We start from the raw sequence: 27,466 nt of genomic DNA, 5'->3' as shown, positions 1-27,466 counted from the left end.
CAACAGATCTGATTAACTGTCAGTATGTTTTCTTAGTGAGAATATGTGGTCAATCAAATTGACTGTTTTTTTTTTTGTATTTAGAATTTAGAAATTTATGTTGCAAATGATCTTTGCAAGGAATTAGAAATGATAGCATAAACTTAATCTTGCCCAATGTGGGAAGATAATCTAATTTTTTTGCATGTCTTTCAACTCTATTAAAGGAAGAACTTATTGGAATCTGTCCTGCAAATTAATTCCTTTCTTTTTTGATTCACTTTTTAAACCATATTTTTGTTTTTTGGTTTGTTTTGTGTGTGGTACTGAGGATCAAACCCCAGGCATCCTGCATGCCAGGCAAGTGCTCTACCACTGAACCACATCTCCAGCCTAAGATTCATTGTTTCAAGCATTAATTTTATCTCCTAAGGTTATTTAGATAGAAGAGAAAGAGATGATGAGAGGAAGGTGCAGATGAGGGATGATAGTTGGTTTATTTAAAGAATGAGCCCTGTGATTTTCTAAACATCTAGAAACTGAAGAAACCATACCAAGGAAGGTAATGTCCATTAATCTTTAGTTTTTCTTACCCTCTCAAACCTACCCCAATACAACTTTTAAGTTCATAACATGATTTGAGGAACAGTACTTTAAATACAGGAGAAAATGTCTATTAAAATGAAAACTTTTCAATTGTTTCCTTATGAGTATATTTTCTAATCTTTTCTTCTGATAGCTAATTTTAAAAGCTCACATTGAATACAAGTTTACTACCAATTTGGAGCTAATTTTAATGACTAATTTCAAAATTTTTCACAGTGTATTTAAGTTAAAATTTAAATTCAAAGGATACTAAGATCACTTTCATTTATCCCCAAAATATAAATGGGCACTTGAGCATTTGAATTAAATCTGTAAACTGGTTGATTGGGCAATTAAAAAGAAAAATCACTGGGGATACAAAATGTATTTTGATACTCATACTACTTTGAATATTTATACTTAAAAGGATTTCGTCTTGTTTGAAGTTAGGGTGTTTCTTTTCCACACATTCTATTGCAGTGAGCTTTGTGATCTATGACATATTAATGAAGTTGAACAGGATGTGAAAATGTAAACCAGGAGCAAAAGATTAAATAAACTGAAATTACATTCTTCTATAGTCTTGCCCAAAGTTGGCTGACCACTTTTGATGGGATAGTTTGTATCCAAGAATGAGTCACAAAACCAGACCAGTTGAATCTTGTTTGTGTTGTCCCCAGAATCTGAATCACAAAAACAGTATGGTGCCTTTGGACACTTCTGCAGGGCAAGAAACTTGAATTGTATTCCACCAACTTAAAAGATTATAGAACATATTTCCCATTTTAGAAAGGAAGCTATCTCTGCTTATTGTAAAAGTGGAAAAAAAGTGGGCAAGATGAACATTTAGGATATCATAATTGTATTCACCAATATTAAGTAATTGCTCTGACCAAAGCAAAGGTGTTCAGCGCTTGCAAATTCATAACCTCCAGCATGTCACATAACTCTTGGTTTTTCCACCTGTAAAATGAGAGCAGTGATACCAACACTACTGAGTAGGATGCAGGGAGGTGAAGATCAGTGGGAGAAAACAAGCAAAACAGCACAGAGCTATAAACTCCCAATAAATAATACTTATAATACAATTATTAACATCAAAAACTTTACTACTAGCCCCTGTTCTGAATTCAGTTTTCCACGATCATCCTCCAGAGTGGAGCTGAAAATCTCCTCATTTGTCATTGAAAATTGCTCACCCTCATCTCTGAATGTGCATCCTTGCAAACTCTTGTGTGATTTTTTTCTTTTTTAAAATTTCATTTAAATTTTCAGAAAAATTCTGTGGGCCATTGGAAAGAAGCTACCATTCCTGGTCACTTAAACTCCTACGTCATTAAAGGCCGGACCCCAGGAGTGATATATGAGGGGCAGCTCATCAGTATTCAGCAGTATGGCCACAGAGAAGTGACACACATTGTCTTCACCACCACCAGCAGCAGCACCCCCAAAGGGACCAGTACATAACTAGCATCCTCGTGTCTACATCTGGGTATCCCAGACTCGGGCTCCCTGCAGGACCTGCTTCATTCTCAGTTCAATTCTTTCTGTGAATGGCACCTACATTTTTTAAATTAAAATATTCTTCAGACAAGAAGGGTGAACATTCTAGAAAACTCAAGGACTGCTCTCCTGCTTTCTGTGGCACTCTAGGCAACACTGTGACCGGAGAGATGACACCTTTGTCACCGGTAGTGGCCACATCTGAATCTGTGACTGAAATCACTGCCAGCAGCTTTGTGGTCTCATGGGTCTCAGCTTCCGATACTGTTTCTGAATTCTGGGTGGAGTATGAGCTGAGTGAGGAGGGAGATGAGCCATGGTACCTGGGTAAGCTAAACACATTGTCTCAGGACAGGTTTGGAGGGGTGATGGTTAGACCCCCTGGGGACAGGGCATCGCATGTGGTCTGAACACTCTCCCTTCTGATAAAAGTCAGGGAGGGGCTAACCCTTTACAGAACTGGCTGGGTTCCTGTGAGCAAAGACACTTTGTCCTGGTCCCTGATGTGAGCTTCACTGAGCACCAAGTATTTGCCTGGACATAGGTTTGCCCAACAGAAGCTATTTTCTCATGGCAGTGATTGTATATGAGGACTACCTCTGAAGATTGTAGCTTTGAAGAGTGCTCAGGTCCTTTGCTTATGCTTTCTAGATTCCCCTGGTTAGAGATCTTTTACAAAGTTTGTTGAACTCATTCATGGGACCAGCATCCAGGTCAAGACAAAGAATATCCCTCCCACCCCAACTCCCATCACTTTCTGCACATTGCTGCTACTAGGACTTATAACCACACAGAGCTATTTTCAAAAATTTGGGGGTGCATTATTAAGACTATGCATCTTTAGAAGAAGATTTTGGAAAAATGAAAGAAGAAATATCTCATGGTACATTAATAATCACTGATGATCTTTTACTACATCTCCTTCTAGTCTTTTCCCCCCTGTGATATGTCATTCTTCTTGTATCAGCTGTGGAGGCATTGGTTTGCTTTGATCAGTGACCTTTCCTTTTTTATTCCAAAGAACTCCCGAGCACGGCCACTTCTGTGAGCATCCCTGACCTGCTTCCTGGCTGAAAGTACATTGTAAATGTCTATCAGATAGCCGAAGACGGGGAGCAAAGTTTGATCCTGTCTACCTCACAGACAACAGGTACCTGTGTGCTACGTGGTGTTCAAGGAATCCTTTTGTACAAGCAGGACTACAGCAAAGTTGCCCAGCTGCCTCACTTCCTCCTTCCTTTCTTTGTTAGCTCCTGATGCCCCTCCTGACCCTACTGTGGGCCAAGTTGATGACACCTCCATTGTTGTTTGCTGGAGCAGACCCCAGGCACCAATCACAGGTGGGCTTAGCCTTGTTCTTTGGCTTCTTTGTTAATCTTTATGGCTAAGTGTGGCAAGAGCAGATTCATACTGTGGATAAGTGTAACATTCCATTTTACTAACTCCTTACACACACATACACACACACACACACACACACACACACACACACACACCCCTGCAAAGGCATCTCATTGGCCATTACAGCAAGCATTTCCAGGGCTGCAGAGGTGTGGCATTTCTGAAAACCTTACACTAAGACTTAAAGAAGAGCTAAGTTGCCTATTCAGCCTCATAATAGAGGTTCCTCAAAGACACAGACAGGGCTTGAGAGCTCTGTGTTCAGGCTGGTTCATTAATTGCTTCCATAATCCAGAGCTCAAAGAAGAGAAATCAGCCTAGCATGAATATTTCCACCTACTGGCTTTTCTAATTGACAGCTATTAAGTATCTCATGTCTTCAAGGATGATATTTATTATTAAAAAGTTTGTATGGCTCTTCTTATTTTATCTTTGTGCTGAATAGTCATTAGAAGTGGTAGCATTGAAAGAATCAAAAACAATCTTGCTGATTCTTAACTAATCAAGCAAGGTGTAAGGGTGACTAGAGAGGGGAGGATTTATGATTTTCTTAGCCTCTGTTTTATAAAACAGCCCTTCATACTTTTCTCCGGACCCTGCAGGGTACAGAATAGTCTATGCACCATCAGAAGAGGGCAGTAGCACTGAGATCAACCTCCCTGAGACTGCCAACTCTGTCACCCTCAGTGACTTGCAGCCTGGAGTTCAGTACAACATCACCATCTATGCAGTGGAAGAAAACCAGGAGAGTACTCCTGTCTTCATCCAGCAAGAAACCAAGGGCACCCCACGGTCAGGTAATGCTCCCTTGTGTCTTCTCCCCTGGGGCAGCTAGATAACAGGTAGACCTCCTGGGATCAAGTTCATTCCATTAGCCTCCTGGGGAGAACTGGAGTACACAGACAAAGGGTTGATTGTCCCTGAGAGAGGGTTGTTTTCTGTCAGAAGTTCCTACATTCAAATCATCTGAAACTAAGGATATTCCGCTGAAGTGTCCACAATACAAGTTAGGGAGCTTATCAAAGACAGCTATTGGAACTACTAGTCAAAAAACAATTTTATCACCAATTTTTCTTATTTTTTTTCTCAGAAGCTTAGGGTCATTTTATCTGTTGCTCTTCATTATTATAAAATAGTTCAGTAAGATAAGACCATCTTATCTTTTGGGTAGTTACCTTAAACTCTATTTTTTTATGTTTAACTTCTCTCTCCAAATTGATACCTCTTATGTTGTAAACTCATACATTTACCTATGTATTTTAGACACAAAACTTCAAATTTCATAATGTAAGCAGTATGACTGAACTGTGAAAATCTATGCAAAAAAGCCAATTATCTGGTTAAGAGACAAAATTTAGCAGTGCTCTGGAGGGTAGCCCCATGAAGTGCCTAACATGTCCAGGAAAATGGCCTTAAAGACAGTTTTCAGCTGGCCATGGTGGTGCACATCTGTAATCCCAGCAACCTGAGAGACTGAGGCAGGATTTCAAATTCAAGGCCAGCCTCAGCAACTTATCCAGGCCCTAAGCCACATAGTGAGACCCTGTCTCAAAATAAAAAAAATTAAAAGGGCTGGGGATGTGGCTTAATGGTAAAGTTTCCCTGGCTTAAATTCCCAGTACAAAAAAAAGTTGGAATTGTGAATGACTTGCTGTTTCTTGTCTGTTAGATAAAGTTCCCCCTCCTAAAGACCTGTAGTTTGTGGATATGACAGATGTGAAGGTCACCATCATGTGGACACCCCTGACAGTGCAGTGACCGGCTATCGTGTGGATGTGATCCCCGTCAACTTGCCTGGGGAGCATGGGCAGAGGCTGCCCATTAACAGGAACACTTTTGCAGAAGTCATGGGATTGTCCCCTGGGGCCACCTATTACTTCAAGGTCTTTGCTGTGAACCAGGGGAGGGAGAGCAAGCCTCTGACTGCACAACAGACAACCAGTATGCACTCTTCCTACCTGTGTCTGCCCCACCCCCAGCTTCTCCATCCTCACATCTGACCTATGTGGAAGTGCAACCTTGCTCTTCTATTAACCTCCTGGGTTTACAGCTTAGCAGTAGAAAAATGCCCAACAGGGAGACTGTGTATTGAATGTAAAGCTCACTAAACTTGGAATGAAAATTCAGATAAGCTCTGTGGATGGTAAATGGTAATCCATTTCCAATACTCAGGGGGATGGCACTAAGAGAACCTAATTTCCTTTGCTAATGGAAACATGGTTAAGTAATTTGAGTGCATTTTTTATTTAATAAATATATCTAGATCTAAGTTAAAATGTAAACTACTAACACTTTTATAGTAGAATTTTAGAATTGTAGTTGCTGTGCTAAGGATGTAGCTCAGTGGTGGAACACTTACCTAATATGTTCAATTTCCAACACTGCAAAAAAAATGTGGAAATGAATAAGTGTCTACTATTTTGAACACTGAGTTGTCTGCTCAGTTCTAGCGAAGTACTCTACTCATATTTAATCTTCATTTTAATCTTATAAAGGAAAATATTATTATCTCTACTGGATTCAGAAAGAAACTTAAACATTTTTGAAGTTCTGCAAGTTTTAAGGTCATAGAGCTAAGAAGAGATAGGACTGGTTCTAAAACCTGACTTTTTGATTCTGGACTCCCTGTTTTCAATTATACCTAGCCACCTCCTAAAGATTTCTTGTATCTGAAATGTGTTCTAGAATTCTGTGGGGAAACTGCTAGTTGTCATACTCAAGAAGAAAACCCACAATGGATGTTTCCATTCCAATGAATGTACTATTCTTTCAAATAGTACAAAGTCACCCATGTCCTACTGAGAATCTGAGGTTCTGAGCCTATTCTAATAACTATAATTATTGTCTACTCAGAACCATGCAAAAATAACATTTATTTCTCCAGCATAGGACTATTCATTTAATAAATGCATAGACTCTTCCTTTGATCCATAGGGAACTTCTGTCTTGCTGTCCTTTCTGTTGAGTTTATCTCTCTTCCCATAACCTTTCTGGCTCTGAGCAAATTGTGGGGTTCACAAGTATTTGTTTTGCTTTTTTAAGAAAATGCCATCACTTTAATGTAATTGTAATTTCTGAGTGTGATGGGAGATCTTGCTGAAAATGAGACTGTCCAAAGGATAACGCTCAAGGGGAAAAGGTCAAGGATTTCTCATGGCTGACACAGTGTTTAGGCACAGTTGTACAAAGTGCTCTGTCTCTTAAAGGCTCATTTTCTCCAGAGTTTTGACTTTTCCTTTAGTTTCTACCTTGAGTAGAAGAAACGCAACACTGTTTAGTCAAGCTTTAAGATTCCAATGAGATAATTACTGATCTAAATATTTCTTCACACGTTTCATCTTTTTTTCTAGAACTGGATGCTCCCACTAACCTCCAATTTGTCAATGAAAGTGACACAACTGTCCTGGTAACTTGGACCCCACCTTGGGCCCGGATCTCAGGGTACCGACTGACACTGGGCCTGAACCGAGGGGGCCGGCCCAAGCAGTACAACGTGGGGCCCTCTGTCTCCAAGTACCCCCTGAGGAACCTGCAGCCTGCATCTGAGTACACTGTCACCCTCGTAGGTATCCAAGGCGACCAAGAGAGCCCCAAAGCCACTGGAGTCTTCACTACATGTAAGCCAAAATTTAGTTCTTTTTTTTTAAATGGTGCTGGGGATTGAACCTAAGGCCTTGTGCATGTAAGGCAAGCACTCTACCAACTGAGCTGTATCCCCAGCCGTATCATAGGTTCTTTACTGTATTTTTGCAGTCTCTGTTCTTCTATTTTTAAAGGTTAACTTTAAAAACTTAGTACATCATTTAAAGCAATGCTACTAAAAATGTGCTCTACGGATTGGCTGCTGGGCCATAAATTGTTTATTATTCATCTGCTACAAGACAAGGAGCTTGTGCCAGAATGTAATTCAAAAACATGCCATTTCATTTAGCTGATACAATTTTTGAAGAAAGATCTTCTCTATGAGGGCTGGTGATGTTTTGCATCAGCAAAACACGTGCCTAGCATGCCCAAAGCCCTGGGTTTGATCTATAGTAGCTCAAAATAATGAAAAAAAAATTTTTTTTTGCATACATTGCCAAGTTCCTTATTTCCTCCTAGGCTAGCACTTTGAGTAGCATAATGACCCTGCAATTAGAAAAATTAAATTGTATCAGACAAAATAAATTTACCAAATAGTTAAGACAAAATAAATCAGCATCTCTACCTATAGTTTATTACAGTGGGCATCAAATGATAGCCATACAAGCAGAATAAAAAATATCTAGGGACTGAGTGAAAACCAGCCAATAGACCAAGAAGCTGAGGAAATTTTTTCTCCCAAGTGTTGTTGACAGCAAAGCGTTAAGTACTTCTATAGGACACAAAAACAAACTTTCTTTTCTTTCATTCATTTTTTTTGTTTGTTTTTTTTTCTTTTCCTTAAAAAAACACTTGAAGTTCCACAGAGGGTGAAAATTCTAATAAATTTTGGTCATGTTTCTACTTTTGCTCAATATTTTAGAGTAAATGGTCTTAAATCTTCTATATATACACATCACAATAAAGGCCTTTATTCACAAACTGATTTCCACTAAGTACATTCCATTTACATTACAAAGTATTATGAGACTCCTTATTGCTAGCCGAATATTATTTGTTATTTTCAACTTGACATTTTGAATTATGAACACATCTAACATAAGCACTTTTTTTCAGCATATATTGCAACCATGTACTAGTTTTCAATTTCCCAAAAGCTTTCCACAAATCTTCCTCTTTTACTAATTTAAAAATATAGACATTCAAAAGCAGTCAAAAAAAAAATCAAGACAACCCTTAGTTTGTACATAACTCTGGAATTTATTTCCCAAAGAAATCTCTCTATAAATGTTTCCCCATAAGAATCCCTACTTCACCAAAAACTTATTTCCGTTTAAATTTGGTGGCTGGCCAATGAAGGCTTTTTCCTAAATGATTGTTAATCACAGGCAAATGAAATTTGCTTTTAATTTGAAAGAAAGTTCACCTTACAATTTCACTCTTTTATGTCATCTGGTTCTGAGAGAGTCTAAAATCTACTCTCATGAAATTGTCTTTGTATTTTCTTAAGAAAGGCCTTCACTGAGTTAGAATGGAAAGTCCTGTGCCTGCTTCCTTTCAACAGACAACCTTTTTTACTGAAATGTAGAATTATATAGTTGTCTTTTTCATTAGCATGAGACATTTTATGTACTTTTCTTTTTTTGCTGGATAGAGTAGAGTGCCTATGAAATGAAAGAGAATTTTTAGTGAAGATAACAATAATTAAGTGGAGTGAGGGGATCAGTACAGGAACTTTTTGGCGGGGGGAACTTTGATATACTTATTGGAAATGCTATTTTTTGCTTTCTTGAATATGTTTATATATATACACATATATACATATATTTACTTAAATATAATTATATTTGAATTAAATGCTAATAGCAAAATTAATATTTATTATGTAAAGGTTAAAATAGTACATTGCAGAGTATACTTTCAAAAACCATTTGTTGAGATGATTGATTGAGAAAGAAATGATAATGAGAACCACTCAGGCCAGCTTATATTTAAATAAACCAACGTAAACAAGGAGTTATACAACTTCATTTAAACCTCAAATACTCCTGTGGCTGTAAACATCTGCAGAGCTAGCTGTTTTTGAAATTACTTGTAACTTTCTGTAGCTTTTTTACTGTCTTACTAAGCTGAATTCTGGGAATAACTTTCCTGAGTTTTATAACTTGTGCTGAATTCTTAAGAGCAAATGTGAGAAAAGTGGGAAGAAGCAGCTATTTCTGGGGAAAATATGGCTCATTCCTTTATTCATAGGGCATATTTTATTTCTTTAACAGCCAGGCAGTTCTTCACCTAACAAGACCTTCCAGAATCTGTAACTCATACTTAACAGTCACATTCGTTGTTTGACATCAGTTTGTGGGGTTGTGGTTTGGTGATTTTCCTGTAATGGTCTTCCCAGACAGAGAGGATCATCTTAAACTTGGGAAGATTTTCCCTGGCTAGCTCAAGCAATAGAAAATACCCAGTTCTAAAGTCCAGGACTGTTGGAGAGAATGTAATTTGTGAAAAAGTTGTGGCTTTCACAGATGTTCAATAAAAGAAATTGACTGTTCTCTAAATTGTTTCTTGTGGGTCATTAAAAATGGTGACTCCCTGCTGGCCCTGGTATTTTGGCAAAGTGAGCCACAGCCACGTAATGTATGATTTCAGAGGTGCTGGAGAGCACCAAGGATCACCCACCCCCATTTCCCCAAATGCCACCAGAATAATATACTTAACAAAATAGCTCACTAAACCTTAGTTCAGTTCAGCCATTATAGCAGTCTCTGCAAAATGGCCCACACAGATATTTGACTTTTTCCCACACAGTATTTTAAAAATAAAAATAAGAAGTAAGACAATAAAATCCAGACTGAGGGGGGATAAAAAGGAAGAATTGCAGTGTTGAGTCTAAATTCCCACATGGCACAGAAAAAACAAAACACAACATTTGATTTGAGCTATATAGACTAGAGTCTGAAGACTTTTTAATCTCTGTTGGTGTAATTCTGGAGGATGACTCTTTGTCTCACTAGCCATTCATGATTTAGAATAAATGTTTTCAGTAGTTATTTTTCCCAGTGAGAACAGAGTTTTGTTGGGACATAAAATGGAAGGAACTGTGAAGGCATAACCCAGGGCTACTAATGTGCTCCAAACCCTTGAACTTAATTCACCCAACTCAAACTTCTTGGCTTCCAAAGCCTCATCTTTCTAAGTTTATAACAAAAATTTGCAAGGCTGTTGGGAGTGCCTGCCTTAACTGTGTACACATGCTCTTTCTCCTCCTCGCTTTTTTGAAGACATTTAAAATTTTTGTTCTTTTTAGATATACATGATATAGAGTGTATTTTGACATATTATATACATATGGAGTATAACTTATTCTAATTCAATTCCGGTTTTTGAGGTTGTTCAGGATATGGAGTTTCACTGGTGGTATTCATATATGAACATAGAAAAGTTATGTCCAATTCATTCTGCTGTCTTTCCTATTCCCACCCCCACTCCCTTCCCTTCATTCCCCTTTGTCTAATCCCTTGCTTTAAAAAATATTTTCACTAAGAGAAATAACTGGTGCTAGGATGCTAGGAGATGCAAAATAAACCTTTGTTATGATTTCTAATTCTAGTGGTAGGATACTAAACTTCTATAGAGTTCTTATGAATGAACAATCATATATTAAAAGGATGAATTTTTACAATTAAAATGCATTCATGATTTCAGAATTTTTTAACTTTTATATGGCATCATTTACCACAACCAAAAATATAGTCACCATTGTGGAAAATTCAGCAAAAAGCTATTTTTAGATCACATCTGTAATTTTACCATTGTTCTTAATGTTTAAGAAACCAAATGATTCTCTGTTTGCAGTGACCAGTTACATATTTTATAAGGGACTTTATTCTGTTATAAGAAAATTTATTGTCACCAAACTCAAATCCCAACATTAATGAAAAGCCACAAATCACAGAATCTAAGGAGTTGAAAGTGTTGTCTAGCCACCTGTTATACTCAAGTGTGATTCACAGACCAGAGTTGGCATCATTGGCAGGTTTGAAAAGCTAGCTCCTCAACCCCATGCTGGACCTCCAGAATCAGCACCTGGATTTTCACCAGGTTATTTGTGTGGCACATTGATCATTGAGAAGCACTGCTCTTCCCACCTGATGAAGTAACTCCTTCTCCATCTACTGTTTCATTAAACTCAAGTTCTAGATAAAGATACTTGTTTTTTTTACATTTTCTACCATCGTTTACGAGTTGAAGGTGTTGAACACATGTGTTGGTTCATTTCACAGTGCAGCCATCGAGCTCCATTCCACCTTTCAACACAGAGGTCACTGAGACCACCATTGTGATCACATGGATCCCTGTTCCAAGGATTGGGATTAAGGTAAACTGCAAATGTTCCTAAATTCTTGTGATGCAGGCTTGATAGAGCCATCCTATTTTTGCATGCAGTAGATAGAAGCTGTTCAGGAGAGGAGACCTGGGTGTTGTCACCTGCCTCTGTTCACACCTGGAGGATCCCCTTGCTTACCTTGTTCAGTTGCTGCAAGGATGGACTGAGGGTGTGTGTGTGCTTTGCAAAGGAGAAAACATTAGCATGGACCTGTTAGTTGTTGCTCTTTTTATTTTCTCTATCCTTTCCCCCAGGGAACTACATTTAAGAAAAATGTAGGAGAACTCCATTTGATATGTTGTTCTAAATGGGTGCCAAGCAGTTCACAAAAGCCAATTTGGGGAGAACAATTAAACTCGGAGTCATTTAAAAATCACACTTTCATCCAATCAGTTTCCTTTTGACTTGTTCAAAGCCCCATGGGTAAATCTCTTTAATAGAGGTTAAGATTGAGGTCTCCCCTGTAGATATCTGGATTCATGTTCTTTTAAGTAATGATATTAGGGAAATGATGAATACAAATGAATATGCTTGAAAGAATTACTTTTGTTGTTTATGTAGAGAATGGAGGAAGAAATAATTCATCAAGACTGGAAATTAAGACTAAACCCCCAGGATTATTTTAAAAATAAGCCAGAGGTAATTTCCTTTTTGAGTATGTAATGGCCATATTGATTATTAGGCCACTTATTGAGACTCCTTTTTGAAGTGTGCCAATGTACCTTGTGGATTTCCTTTAATGGCATCAATCTAACCTTCAGATGCTGCGTAGCATATGAAGGATTTTTCTGAGGTCTAACACCATTTCATAACACCATAACTATGGGCACATTTATTTTAATTCTTCTTTTGGAACATATCCTGCAGCTGAAACTATGAACATAATGTCTTCAACAGGAGGGTTTTTTTTTTTTTTTTTTTTTTTTTTGTGTGTGTGTGTGTGTGAGTTTTAATAAGAGGTGCTACAGAGGCTGGTGCCCTGAAATGGCAACTGAAAAGTGAACTAGATATAAATAACTCATTTAATAGAGTGCCTAGGGAATTTCCTCTCACACAAAAGAAAATAGAAGTGAACTGTATCATGTGGCCCAAAGCCCCCTGTTTATACCAGAAGGTCCTTTATCAAGCAAATCAGCATTTTTAATAGAAGGTTCCAGGCATTTTTCTGGAACCATCCATCACAAACTACCTTAGTGCCATTTGGAAGATACCTTAGTGCCATTTGGACGATACCTCTTCCACCCTGGCTCCAATCTAGGGAATTTCCAGCTGAGGTTGGAAATAGAGCTACGGCACGTCCCAAATGCCTCCCCAGTGACAGTATATTGTGTGTTTCTGAGGAGCCATGATATATAAAGTCTAACCACAACCTCTCAACATGTATCTAGATTATAATTTAACTATTATTTAACCAGAAATGCTTGTCCTTTGTGTTTATGTGCTCTCCTCCCTCTAGCTGGGTGTGCGACCAAGCCAGGGAGGTGAGGCCCCACAAGAAGTGACTTCAGACTCAGGAAGCATTGTCGTGTCAGGCTTGACTCCAGGAGTGGAATATGATTACAGCGTCCAAGTCCTGAGAGATGGGAAAGAAATCGAACAGCCGATTGTCAACAGAGTGGTGACACGTAGGGAGAGTTCTTGTGTTTTTTCCTTTTCTTTTAGCTTTTCAAACTGTTCTACTTTTAAAAATCTGTCAATAGCACTATTTATAATAATAGTATGGGGGAAAATCTTATTCCGACTTACTATTTAGAAATTTGGAAGAGCGGATCCAACTCATACCAGGTATTTTGGGGCATAAGATATGTTCTTTCCATGTCAAGAGTATTTGCAAGCTGGAAAGTTGGAAATAATTCCGTTAGTAGTACAAAATAATTGTGCACCATGTTTTCATACTGTGACTTCTATAATTTCACCAATTCTGGAAGGAAGGCTGGGAGGGATAAAGGGAAAAGAAAGAAGGGGAAGAAACATTCCTCTGGCCAAGTACTTTGTGTGAGCTCTCATTTTTAATTTAACATTTTCTTTTTGCATAGCACTGTCTCCACCGACCAACTTGCACCTGGAGGCCAACCCTGATACTGGCGAGCTTACTGTGTCCTGGGAGAGGAGCACCACCCCAGGTAGGACTGGGACCAGTCGGAGGGTTTCAAAAACCAAGATTTTATACTAAACCAAAGTTTCAGCTAATGTTGGTTGCATCCATACCTGCTATACTTAACTTGAGGAATATATCTAGTTTATTACTTAACTCGTACTTATTTTACTGTTAAAATTTTTGTAAGAAGTAGCTGGGTGCAGTGGCACATGCCTGCAATCCCAGTGGCTTAGGAGACTGAGGCAGGAGGATTGTGAGTTTAAAGCCAGCTTCAGCAACTTGGTGAGGCCCTTAGAAATTTAATAAGACCCTGTCTCTAAAATAAAATATAATATTAAAAACAAAATAAAGAGGCTGGGATATAGCTCAATTGATAGAGTGCTTGCCTCACATGCATAAGGCCCTGGGTTCAATCCCAAGGATCACAAAGAAAAAAATAAAATACAGGCTGCAGATGTGGCTCAGGGGTACATTGCCCCTAATTGCCCCTAGGTTCAATCCCTGGTACAAAAATAAAAATCTGTAAGAAGTATTTTTTGCATACCTCTACTGATATGTGGGTATAAAACTGAGGTAATTATCTCTAAGTCTGATCAGTTTATACAATCACACAAGGTAAAAGTAGCTCAAAATATCCTTTCTAATCTCCCTCTGAAGTCTAGAATGATTTTGGTGTTTTTTTGTTTGTTTTTAAATATATGAACACATAGTTTAAGCCAAAGCTACCCAGTTTCCAACTGAGTTACTCTGGTTTTGAAACTTTCTGCTGGGGAGTTTCATGCTGGCTGGCAGCTAGTCATTAATCTCCAGTCTCAATGGCCTCATCAGATGATCACAAGCCAATGCAATGACCTAAATATTTTTTTCCCATCCAGTTGGATTTCCTTGTATAACACTTTAGTGTTCACCTTGTTCCTAATGATAAAATAGACCCTTGTTTCCTTGTCCTTTGGAAAGTTTAACATCATCACTCTTCCACCTCTTATCTTCGGGTCCTGAAGATCTCTAGTTGTCACCATCTACTTGAATCTCTCCCTTATCTCCATCAATTCTTTTACTGCCCAATTTCCATGATTCCTGAAGTCTTAAATAATTTATAGACTTTTTCTAGAATGAACGGCATCACCTTGGTTTCTCTTCCTGAAAATCCCATAGGTCGAGAGAGTGTTTTGTACCATGCAAGTAAAATGAGATGGCCCTCAACAGTCCTACCAAGACTTGATCATTAAGAGAAAGCTGGGGAGAGTGGTAGGAGGAGAGGAATTTGGTCATCATTTCCCCTTTTTTCAAGATTTCCTTTCTTTTCTGTTGTTACTGAAAGGTAGCTTTATTTTTTGTAGTTGACCCACAAAATTTGTACATATTTTGGGTGTACAGTAAAATAATTGAATACATAGATACAGTCTGTAATAATCAAATAAGCTTCTCCATCTCCTCTTATTATTTCTGTGTGTTTTGGGCATCTTCAGTCTCTTCTAGTTAGTTCAAGATATATTATAAATCATTGTAGACTATAGTCACCCTGCTGGGCTGTAGAACGCTAAAACAAATCCCTCCTATCTACCTGTATTCTGGTACCATTTTCTTACCTACCTACCTTTCTTTTTCTTTTTCTTCCTTCCCTCCTTGTTTCTTCCTTCCTGCCTTTTTTCTTTCTGTTTTTGGTAACAGGAATTAAGCCCGGGGTGCTTAACCACTGAGCCACATCATCAGCCCCCTTTTTAAAAAATTTTTATCTTGAGACAGGGTCTCACTAAGCTGCTTAGGGCCTCATTTAATTGCTGAGGCTGGCCTCAAACTTAAGATCCTCCAGCCTCCCAAACTGGCTGTCACTGTGCCCGGCCCATTATCTAACCTTTCTGTATCTCCCTTCCTTGCTACTCTTCCTAGTCTCTAGTGATCTCCATTCTACTCTCTTCTTCTATAAGATCAACATTATAATTTCCACAAATGAATGAGAATACACAGTTTTGTATTTCTGTCCTGAGCTTATTTTATTTAACAGAAGATTTTCTTGACCGTACTCAAACTCTTGGTCAACCTCAAAGGGTTGAATAGCAGTAGAATCCTTAATAAACATTCAATCTCCTTCGTCAGTCCACCATGGAGTCTTGTTTAATCGTCTGTGGGTCATCAATGCTCTGTGGTAACTTCCTCCTTTCTGTTCTTTCCAGGTATCACTGGCTATAGAATCACCACCACCCCTACAAGCGGACAGCAGGGTAATGCTTTGGAAGAAATGGTTCGTGCGGATCAGCGTTCTTGCACTTTTGAAAACCTGAGTCCCAGCCTGGAATACAATGTCAGTGTTTACACTGTCAAAGATGACAAGGAAAGTGTCCCTATCTCTGATACCATCATCCCAGGTAATAGAAAAATAAGCTGTTCTCCTCAGAGTGGCAGTTTCAATAAGAAGGGATTAGAATCTTAATCCCCAGATGGCTGAGTGTGTCAAGTGTGTTTGGGATTTAATGCCAACCTCCCAACCACACTTTCCAAAACTACGCAGTCAAAATGACAGTTTGGACAAAGGCTTGCTGATAACACTGCTTCACTGTCTGTGCTTCACTGGGATGCTCTTTGTTGCTATGAGTATGTAATGGAGTGGCAACAGTGGCATGAACTCTCTACTGTTTGCTCACGTGGAAATTACTAAAATGTCATGTGTCTGTACTCAGTACTGACGGCCTAAAAGTAATATGGTAAATGCATCCCATCGTGACATCTGTGCCTGATTTTACAGTCAGTTTCTGCTTTTAGCAGCCATCTATAAAATATTTTTTTTTGTCTCGATGTGTGAGCACAGATGTAATGTATGGTTGACAATATCCAGTTCCTTATCTTGCAACTTCAAAGTTTTTTTTTAAAATTGGAGGAGGGAAAAGAGAATGAAGAAGGAAATCAAGGCCACGCCCACAGGGCATTCCTTCTTATGAATTGAAAGAAAAGACCTATCTAGGGATACATTCGTTGTTTGTCCAAAATTGGATGATGACAGAATGAAATTACTGCACAGACTGTGTCCTCTTTGGCACTGTTTGGTATGTGTTTACTAATGCTAATTAAATAACTTTGATTATGAATTAAAAGATTGACAGTGGCCTTGGAATCAAGCCTGTCTGTCCTTGGCCTGAATGTGCTTTTTTGGGAAAGGCACATTTCACACTGTACATCCATAATGCATTAGTATTATCACCATGATGTTGACATGAGTTTTGTATGAGGCAAAAACCAATTTATCAGCCAGTTTTTTAAAACCTTCATGCAAGCTTTGATTTTCCTACTGAGACAGCTTGAGATTTTTTTTAAATCATTGCTGATACTTAATGTGGATATTGTGTCTGGGTTTTGACATCCTAAACTGGCCTATGATTTTTAGGAATCTGAGAAGTCAAACTTTACTGTTTAGGGACATTTTCAAAATGCAAGAAAATCCCTAAAAGAATATTGTAACCTGTTTTATTTTCCCAGGAAAGCAAACTATTCAGGATACTTAAGACATCTTTTCAGATCATTTGAAATAGATTGCATATTACCATCATTGCTTTACCAGTCTATCAATTTGACTATAGATAACCTGATATACACTGCTTTATTTTTTCCTCTTTTTTTTTTGCTTCTATTTTCCTGTTGCCCCCTCTTCGCTTTGTAACTAAATAGAGGTGCCCAACTCACTGACCTAAGCTTTGTTGATATAACCGACTCAAGCATTGGCCTGAGGTGGACCCCACTAAACTCTTCCACCATTATTGGGTACCGCATCACAGTAGTTGCAGCAGGAGAAGGGATCCCTATTTTTGAAGATTTTGTGGACTCCTCAGTAGGATACTACACAGTTACAGGGCTGGAACCCAGCATTGACAATGACATTAGCATTATCACTCTCATTAATGGCGGAGAGAGTGCCCCTACTACACTGACACAGCAAACGGGTGAATTTTAAAAACTTCTGTGTTTGACACATGGATGGTGTTGCATGCTGCCAACAGCCACTCTGGTTAAATATGGATGTTTCAAGGGAGAAGCCAGCAATTGGCCACAGAGATGAAGATGGGAGGGATTGAGCCTAAGGAATCTAAAGCATATGCCTGACTAATTGAAGTGGTATGCAAAGAGTCTTAAGTGCACTTTCATTTAAACTGCAAGTATGCATAAAACTAGAGGAATCTAGATGTCAGATCTAGTAAATACAAAGCAGCAGAGGTGAGTTAAATTTGTAGACCTAGCATTTTTTTTTTAAATTCCTAACATAAATACCAAATTTTAGGATGAACACCAGTTCATTGCTGAAAGGTACTTCCAGAATATGCCATTACACTCTTCCTTCTACCTCTGGATAAACTCCACCATGTTCCTTTTTTGTAGCTGACTATAAAGCCATCAAAATTTACAGTAGAATGGAAGGGGTTGTTTTGATGTACAAGAAAAATAAACTTCAACATATGCTAGATTTTGTTGCTATCATAAGGTAAAGGAACTCCTCTTTAACCACAGTCTGGGGACCAGCATGCAACATCTTAAAGGTTCTCTGCCCTGCATGGTAAGAAATGTACTGAGAACCAATTTGCATGAACCCTTCTCACTTGTAAGTAGAATTCATGGAATGAAATTGTGGCTATGCCATTAGATCATAGATATTTCTTGTCGGGGGGACATTTAGGACCTTCTTGTCTTTTGTCTGTGTGCATGTGTGTTTGTTTTTTTTGGAACGTACCCGCTATGTTTCTTTTTGCTGTGTGGCAACTTAAGCCTCTTTGGCCTGGGATAAAAGAATCTTAAGTAGTATTCATCATGTATGTAAAAATCAACCTATTTAAAAGTAGATTAAAATGATTCTTTAGAACACACCGATGATGGCAGAAAGGTTAAAGGAGCCTAACAGTACTGAATGTAGTGTTTAATTTTTTAACAGTAGTCTACCATGACTTAGATTAGATTTAGATTAGACTATTTGCATGATTATGACTCTGTTTCCTTTATGCATGAAATATTGATTTTTTTTTACCTTTTCAGTGGATTTGTGAGCTTTGACTTTAAAAATCATATTAATATAATCTTCCTTTTTATTTGAAACCAGCTGTCCCTCCTCCCATGGACCTGAGATTCACCAATGTTGGTCCAGACACTATGCGCGTCACCTGGGCACCTCCTTCATCTATTGAGCTGAGCAACCTGTTGGTGCGCTACTCACCTGTGAAAAACGAGGACGATGTTGCAGAGTTGTCGATTTCTCCATCAGACAATGCAGTGGTCTTAACAAGTAAGCAGTCGGGTACATCTGTTGAATAAACACTAGCCTGGAGCAGATGTATTAATTCTCAAAGAGAATTAACGCAGAAGAGCTGCAGACGAGCTCCAAACTAAAGTCCCAAGTCCACTTCTGTAAATTCTGAAAGACGTAATACTTATTGCTATCTCAATATACTGTTGATATCTACAACTTTAGTGGAAAACCCTAAAAGTAATGTTCCAAGACTTCAAACACATTCTGCTTTCAACTAAACACATAAAATAAGTGAATTTCAAGAGAAATTATTTGACTAAATCTAAGTGTTTAGAAGAGAAAAAAATGAAGATTGAAAATAGTGTCCCCATATCTGTTGTGTTGTCATTTTTTCTTGTTAAAGTATCAGTAGATAATCTACTTAACATTTGAAAACTTAAAAACAGTGACTGATTGCTTGGGATAGATCAGGATATTGTGAGGACAGAAGTTTAATTTGTACTTCAAAAAGCATCTGTTGGCAGGATTTCTCAGAAGGCTGAGGTCTTAGAAAACAACTGACATTAAACAGGTTATGGAAATTGTCTCTTTCTAGTCCCTGCCATTTTGAAACAGAATATTTTTTTAAAGAAAATAAGAGTAGGCTGCAATGAGGTGCTGTGTTTCACATAAACATTTCTTATTATATTTCACTATTGTGGTACAATGTGTGAGAACCTCAAAGATTCCACATAAGCAGAAATGGCTTACATTTAGGGACATTCCTAAATGATGGTCTCATAACATCCTCTTCCTTTCCAACATGTTCTAGAAAGCAAAGCACAAAGAAAGGCAGCTATGTGTGACCATGATCTTGATTTCTTACTTGCTGGCTGGTGACAGAGAACATCCTTATATTTGCATGATAGCGTCCACAGCACTATTTTTGTTGTAGAGCATTCTGGAACCATTGGTGACCTCATCACCTGATATACACTAAACCCTGCATTGCATGTTGGTTCCTGCTCAACCAATACCTATTACATGTTCATGTGTTCTAAGACCTTCTGGTCCTAATGCTATGACCTCAAGGTAGCCATTTCCCCCTTAGAGAATTATTATTATCCTGTTTTAAAGATGAAACAACTGAGGTCCCCAGTTGTTAAGTTACATTGCCTCTGGCAACTAGGAAGGAAGATGTGAAGTTCCAGCATCTAGCCTCCCTTCTGGTCCTTTTCCAAACCTTGCAGGACCCTCTGCAGAAAGACTGAAGAGTCAACAGTATATAGGGGAATGAGGGTATAGTGAGCAGAAGTTCAAAGGTTGGAAAGCTTCCTCTGTACCCTTTGGTTATATCAAAATGGGAGAAAGGGTTACTCATGGATGTAGGCTAAACTTTTAAAATATATTAATATGGCTCAATTGATTGCTATCCCTTTATCATGTGACCCTTTTCCAATAAAGCTTATTAAGACCATTGGTCCTGACCTGGGTCAATCACTGAATGATCCTGGGCAAGTCATTTAAAAATGATCATTTCTGTTTGCCTCAGCTTTCTTCTTTGTAAAGTGGGGGGCGGTTGTCACCAACCAAACATCCAGAGGTACTGGTTATATTTTTTTATGTTGAATGTAGTGAAGGTTCTGTAAGCTAAATATATGTCAAAACTTGTCAAACTACATATATTAATATTTGCAGTATATTGTGTCATTATAAAACTGCTTTAGAAAATAGTGAACCACCATGTAGAGTCTTGGGGAGGGCTCAGTGATCACCCATGATACCATAGCAATTGTCTCCTGTGCTCCCAGTGGTCACACTGTCAGGTGCAGATAGAACTAAGTCATACAGAGGAAGAACTTAGGACAGGGCTTGGAGAGGACTCAGGGCAAGGTGACCCTTCATCATCACCTGCTTACAGACCGTCTCCAGGTATCCATGTTTATATAGTTGTAAGTTGTTTGCAGGACTGAAAGCTTGTATATGGTATCGGTTGAAATAGTCCCAGGAGTACTTTGGTTTTTCCTACCTTCAAGCACAAGTGTAAAATGGGTCTCACTTGCCTCTTCAGACCTCTTGCCTGGGACTGAATATTTAGTCAGTGTTTCCAGTGTCTACGAACACCATGAGAGCATACCTCTTAAAGGAAGACAGGAAACACGTGAGTCTTGGAGCAACATGCTTATCAAGTAGCCCTTGCCTACCGATTTTAAAAAACAAAAAGAAACACTACTTCTAAATATACACCTTGTCTTTTGTGATGATGATGGTGTGGGAAGCCTTGTCATTACTTTTTCTTCAGTGATCTTGAAAATTAAAAGACATCTCACTCAACAATTAGTGATTTATAATTAGCAATTCAGTCAGTGACATTCTACTCCTGCTTCCACAGTGGACTGAAATTAGTTCAGAAACTTTGCTGTCTATGCTTTAAAAAACAGAAAAACAAAAACAAAACAACAAAATGAAACTCCCAAGAAGAATATCTCAAAAACTCTATTATTTTAGAGTTGCTGGACATTTCTTTTCATTAGACAGTATGTTCTTTCTTAAATATGAATGCTTTTAATTTTTTCCCTTAAAAAAAGCCTATTTTAGTGTGTTTAGTTCTTCATAGTCCAAAAAGGACTTCCCAAAAGGAAGTTGATATATCACAATTTTGTTTGAGTATATTATTAAATAGAATTAGTGAATATTTCAACTCAAATAAAAATTTGCTGGAAGTCCCAGAAGGGTTAAATAATTTGAATCTGGGTTAAATAAAATGAACACTGAATTCTTATTAATTTTCAAAAGTTCTCAATTCATAAAGAATTACCTGCATTGGATCTGTCCAGGATAATGTCTTCAGTTTTAGAAAGTTTATGTCCAGCATCATCACCACTAACTCTGTTGAAAAATTAGTCTCTTCTTGGGCACAGAAAGCTTCTTTGGTATCTTCTTTAACTTGACAGTGGGCAGATCTTGTCTTACTTTGAGAGATACAGGATGGAACTGGACTATTTGAACATTGAAACACTTGAAAATATTACTTCCCACAGTATTTTAAACACTGGTCTTCAAATGTGATACAGAGACTACTGAGCTCAAGTATTTAAAGTGTTTTCAGGATTTGAGAATTGGCAGATATAGAACACACATTTCAGCAAACTTTCTTCCTTTTGTATCCCTTCTTGTTACGTTCTCCTACTGAATCTTTTCTGGACCAGGGAATCCTCTAATCCAACAAGAGCTATCCCTTCTACTTTCTGGAATTCACTCTATGTTCCCTTCTCCCCACTTCCTGTAAGATAACCTTTGACCAATGACCAACTCAACAGCCATCCCTGCTCCAACCAACCTGAGGTTTACTCAGATTACACCAACAAGCTTTAGTGCCCAGTGGACACCACCCAATGTCCAGCTCACTGGATATCGAGTACGAGTGACCCACAAAGACAAGAAGACCGGACCAATGAAAGAAATCAACCTTGCTCCTGACAGCACCTCTGTGGTTGTATCAGGACTCATGGTAAGAAGTGACTTCTGTCATTGGAATAAAGTAGAGCCTCTCTTACATAGTTTATTAGGTGGTAGAAACATAATCTCATGCTCTATCCAACTGATCTTTTCCTCTCCTGTCGAATAATTTTATTGTGATTTTTGTATCAAGAGAATTGCTTTTTGTTGACCTAAGCTTTTCCAGATGACTATTGGAACAGAATTTTATAAATAGCTTTAGATTTTGTGCAGCTCTTTTGGAAGTATTCTATATATGTGGGGGCAATTTGCATATCAGTAGGCTGAGTACATAAATTCATTTAGTTATACATTTTTTGAGTGATGTCATCTTGGCAAGAAATGTTCTCCAGATTGTACCAACCAACTTGACCCTACCCTCATTAAAAAATTTTTAAATCCTTCTAGACTTATATATGGAAAACTAGCTAGAGTACCAGAGAATTAATATATATCTTAAGACCAGTTACAGGGAAACTACAGAAAAGGGTTTCAGAGACAGAAAATAAAATTATCTTTGTCTGTGACCATAAAAATTCTTGATTTACACCTGTCATATCATAAAAGAAAAAAAAATAGGCTATTACCCATTTTTCTTATTTTTTCATCATCAGTTTTACATGAAAATGTGAGTTATAGCTTACTTGGGCATAAGCCCATAAGAGCATTTTAAAATTCATTTAATTTCAGTCTGTTGCTGGTCATCTGTAGTGTAGAGATGAAATTAATCTAGGAATTGACAGTGTTGTGAGATTTGTTAGTTTATTTCTTTTTTACTAATAACCACTGAATTATCTAAGCCATGGTGAAACTCCCGGGGCTTCTTGCAATGACACTGCTAAAGCTCACCAAGCCCTTATTTCTAGGTGGCTACCAAATATGAAGTGAGTGTCTATGGTCTTAAGGACACACTGACCAGCAGACCAGCTCAGGGGATCATCACCATTCTCGAGAGTAAGTAATCCAATTTTCTAGTCTCAAAATTTTCTGTATAAACAAAGAATGATAAATGATCTCTCTGGTCACTAAGTTAAAAGTGGAATGAATCCCAATGTGGAAATTGGTGGGATTCCCTATCTTTTTGACTGTTACCTTTTTTGCCCCTTCAGAAAGTATTCCACTGATACCTAAAATGAAATCCTTTCATAATGGTATAACATTGGTGTTAAAGATTAGGACTAACAGCTACTTTATGCTCCGCTTGTTAGAATTTGTTTTCCTGGAGTTAGGTCTGGGGAGGACATGTTGAATTCTACTGTATCTTAACAGCACCATAAGTATGGGATCAAATTTGGCCCAGATTTTAGTTTCTGCTCCATCAATAACTTGCTGTGCGCTCTTTCAGCCGTCATATAAAGTGTCAAAAGTTCCATCATCTATAAAATAGAGATAAAATAGGAATCTTTTCTGTTGAGAGAAAAGATATGAAGCCCTATAAAAACGATGAAATACTAGCAATAATACTGGCTATATATACATATAATTGCTAGCTGGCCATGCTATTATAATTCCTACCACACACTTTTACAGTACAGTAAATTAATCATTTTAATACTTACTTAAGTATTTGTAGGTACTATAAAGTCAGACCTGGGAACCACTGGTAGTATTTATAAAGCTTTTCAGTTCTTCAAAGAAAAAGGCACCCAATGTAACTATTTCCATATTTCCTAATTACTGTTGAACATTCTTTGAATGCCAAGGGAGATAATCTACAAATTATTTAATCAATGTATTTTCTGAAGAGGATGCATTTTTAAAACATAAAGAAATGTTTTAAAAGATCGAAATCTCACCTATATGGGCCAGGCAGGCACTAATCTCTAGCTATAATCCCATGCAGATGTCAGCCCTCCCAGAAGGGCTCGTGTAACAGATGCTACTGAGACCACCATCACCATTAACTGGCAAACCAAGACTGAGATGATCACTGGTTTCCAAGTTGATGCTGTCCCAGCCAATGGCCAGACCCCAGTTCAGAGAACCATCGGCCCAGATGTCAGAAGCTATACCATCACAGGTGAGGGGACCCACCACCTTCACCACAAGTGACAGTCAATCAACATTCACAATGTAAACCAGCTTCTTAGTTATTCTATGTCTTATATGATTCAATTTATTTCCAATTTTTTATGATAACAAAGCTTGAAACAGTTATTCTTATACCATAACCAAAATAGTTTTGTCCTTTGAATCTCTGATTTTGGTCTAGTGTGTGGCCTCAGAGAAATGTCTTTTTATCAGATTTGTTCTTTCATCCCTATGCCCTTTCTTATTTAAAAAAAAAGTAAAATAATGTAAAACCAAAAGAAATAGGATCTGAGGATTCGGTTCAATGGTAAAGCACATGGTGAAGCTCTGGCTTCCATCCCCAGAAGCACAAAAAAATGAAAATAGAAAAGAAAAAAAATGAAATGGTGGTGTATAGTTCTTAGCATTAATATAGATTTTAAAAAGACATAATTAATAAAGACAAACAACATTACTTAATAAAGGTCAAAGTTCAGAGGGAATTTGATAAAATAGATCAATTTAGGTCTTTTTGTGCTGTACAATTCTGATTCCAGGTACCAAATAATGACCACCTAATTACCCTATAGAGAAAGTACACTCAGTGGGGCACCCCTCATTCTCCAAGAGGACTGCTTCTAAAGTAGCGTTTTTGCATTTAAAAATTTATTTTAGTCGGAGGTCCTTCGCTGCATTAGTGATTTGCTTTTAAGTATGCTCCACAATAACAGTTAATATCCACATTATGTTCTACTTTATTGTTCAAAGGTAGACCACTTCCATGGTCTGTATAAACATGGGTGGGTAGATGAGCCAAGAAAATTGCAGGTGTGTGCTTGAAAACTTTCCTAGTAAAGAAGAACACATAAAAACCATCTCCTCTCACATCCCAGGTTTGCAACCCGGCACGGACTACAAGATCTACCTGTATACCCTGAATGACAATGCCCACAGCTCCCCCGTGGTCATCAATGCCTCCACTGGTAACTGCTTTGTGCTGAGGGACACCACTGGCTTGTAGTATAATCAGACACATGAACTTAAGAAACAAATGAAGGGTCTTTGTAATATGACTCCCTGTGAACCATGGGAAGAGCTTACAGAATTTCACTCTCTTATGTCTGATTAAAAGGGCTGGGGGGGGGGGCGGGAATATGGGAGAATTTCCTTGGCTTTTATTTCTGAGACTTAGTTTTGCTTTCTTTTAGCCATTGATGCACCATCCAACCTGTGCTTCCTGACTACCACCCCTGACTCCTTGCTGGTAGCATGGCAACCACCCCGTGCCAAGATCACTGGCTACATCATCAAATATGAAAAGCCTGGGTCCCCTCCCAGAGAAGTGGTCCCTCGGCCCCAACCTGGTGTCACAGAGGCCACTATTACTGGTATTGTGCTCCCTCCCTTTCCTCTTTACTCCCTCTGACAGTCTAAGTCTTGAAACTCCATCTGTATCTTTGATGTTATATCATGAGAAAGGGAAGCCCTGCACTTCAAAAGACATTCTCCACACAGTACCCTCCATATGACATGACATTCTATTCTGCCCATCAGGCCTAGAACCTGGAACCGAGTACACAATCTACATCATTGCCCTGAAGAACAACCAGAAGAGTGAGCCCCTGATTGGGAGGAAAAAGACAGGTAAAAGCACTTTCCAAGTAATGAGAGGAACGTTAAGACTAAACTAATGAATGATGGATTTTGCATTGTGAAAAGGGTTTCTCCATGTTTTGATGCGTATCTCATGGATGTTTTTTCTAATGGCCCAGTGTATATTTTGTACTCTCTGACAGGAGGAATAACTGAACATCCTCTGTAGAATTCCATTTTATTTATTTATTTATTAAAAGGCCAGTCAATATAAAACCTTGTTATTACCTTTCAAAAATTCAAATCTGATATGAAATATAAAACCAAGTTGTTATTGCTATTCTTCTATACTTTGTGTTGACTATTTTTTTAAAAAAAGGAGGCATAGAAACCCCTCCCATTGTCTTATTATTTGATTTCTGAAATTTGGAACTAAATAATGTTTTACTTTGTCATTCAGTCTTAGTTCAATTTGGAGAAAATGCTGTACATATGGCAATAGGAAAGCTTTCAAAACAAATATGTGTTCTTACCTCTTTTTTACCATTTCCAACCATGAAAACTATTGATTTAAACCTCTGCAATGCTCATACTTCTGATTTAAACCTCTGTAATTCTCATACTTCTGATACTGACATGATCACTGTGGATTCTAGTTCCTATAATTTGTTTCTCAGGTTTAAAGAGAGAAGAGAATGGGGTGGGGAGGCACTACACATTGCAGTTTCATTAGGCTTAATTTGAACAGAGGCAGCTTCTGTGGTGCTCAATGGTTCAAAGCTTTGTGTCTCTAATAAATTCATGCTAACACTTTTTTTCTTTCTAAACTATAAAGAAACCTTTGAGAAAAATCATAAAGTTTTCTTTCTGGGAAAAAGTGGGTTTTTTTTGTAATCTGAGAACTGCTGGTTTTCCAGGGGCTTTGATCAGGTTGATAAACAATCTTCATTACCTGAATTGATAATGGTTGCTACTTACTGAAACTTAACGCACTTTGCTTTTTTTGCTATAACCTCTCTTGGCTAGATGAGCTTCCCCAACTGGTAACCCTTCCTCACCCCAATCTTCAAGGAACAGAGATCTTGGATGTTCCCTCCACAGTACCAAAGACCCCATTCATCACCAGCCCTGGGGTTGACAATGGAAACGGTATTCAGCTTCCTGGCACAAGCCATCGGCAGCCCAGTTTGGGGCAACAAATGGTCATTGAGGAACATGGTTTTAGGAGAACCACACTACCCACAGCGGTCACCCCCGTAAGGCATAGGCCAAGACCATACTCGCCGACTATAGATGAGATTCATGTCCCCAGGGAAGAAGTAGACTACCACCTCTACCCTCACATTAGGGAGCTCAATCCAAATGCCTCTACAGGACAAGAAGTTCTCTCTCAGACAACCATCTCTTGGACTCCATTCCAGGACAGTTCTGAGTATATCATTTCATGTCAGCCCATTGGCACGACAGAAGAAACCTTACAGGTAATCAGCTCCCTCCCTGCCTGTGGCTGGGAAGCTCAGAAAGGAATAAATTAGAGGAAAGAAGTGACAAAGTTTTCCTTCTGGGAAAGTGTTTTGTAATCTGAGAATTGCTGATTTCCCCAGGGGCTTTGATCAGGTTGATA

The 27,466-nt window shown here is 38.3% G+C and overlaps 1 protein-coding gene across 1 annotated transcript in view; it reads left to right on the top strand.

Moving 5' to 3' along the window:
- The window catches only part of LOC143410789 (fibronectin-like), a 62,483-nt gene that overhangs the window by 28,347 nt on the left and 6,670 nt on the right, over positions 1-27,466 (top strand). The window contains 22 exon segments of the mRNA XM_076871509.1: positions 1,840-2,023; positions 2,218-2,394; positions 3,089-3,217; positions 3,318-3,407; positions 4,071-4,265; positions 5,138-5,206; positions 5,209-5,409; positions 6,819-7,085; positions 11,337-11,431; positions 12,897-13,065; positions 13,477-13,563; positions 15,713-15,904; positions 17,201-17,470; positions 18,616-18,798; positions 20,813-20,902; positions 22,056-22,252; positions 23,106-23,193; positions 24,083-24,259; positions 25,143-25,232; positions 25,458-25,637; positions 25,804-25,893; positions 26,869-27,323. Coding sequence (XP_076727624.1) covers positions 1,840-2,023; positions 2,218-2,394; positions 3,089-3,217; positions 3,318-3,407; positions 4,071-4,265; positions 5,138-5,206; positions 5,209-5,409; positions 6,819-7,085; positions 11,337-11,431; positions 12,897-13,065; positions 13,477-13,563; positions 15,713-15,904; positions 17,201-17,470; positions 18,616-18,798; positions 20,813-20,902; positions 22,056-22,252; positions 23,106-23,193; positions 24,083-24,259; positions 25,143-25,232; positions 25,458-25,637; positions 25,804-25,893; positions 26,869-27,323 — 3,675 coding nt within the window.

Source organism: Callospermophilus lateralis, chromosome 11 (assembly GCF_048772815.1).
Source record: "Callospermophilus lateralis isolate mCalLat2 chromosome 11, mCalLat2.hap1, whole genome shotgun sequence".
Classification (NCBI taxonomy): Eukaryota; Metazoa; Chordata; class Mammalia; order Rodentia; family Sciuridae; genus Callospermophilus; species Callospermophilus lateralis.
The sequence above is the reverse complement of the archived record's forward strand: the minus strand, read 5'-3'. Positions and strand labels throughout refer to the sequence as shown.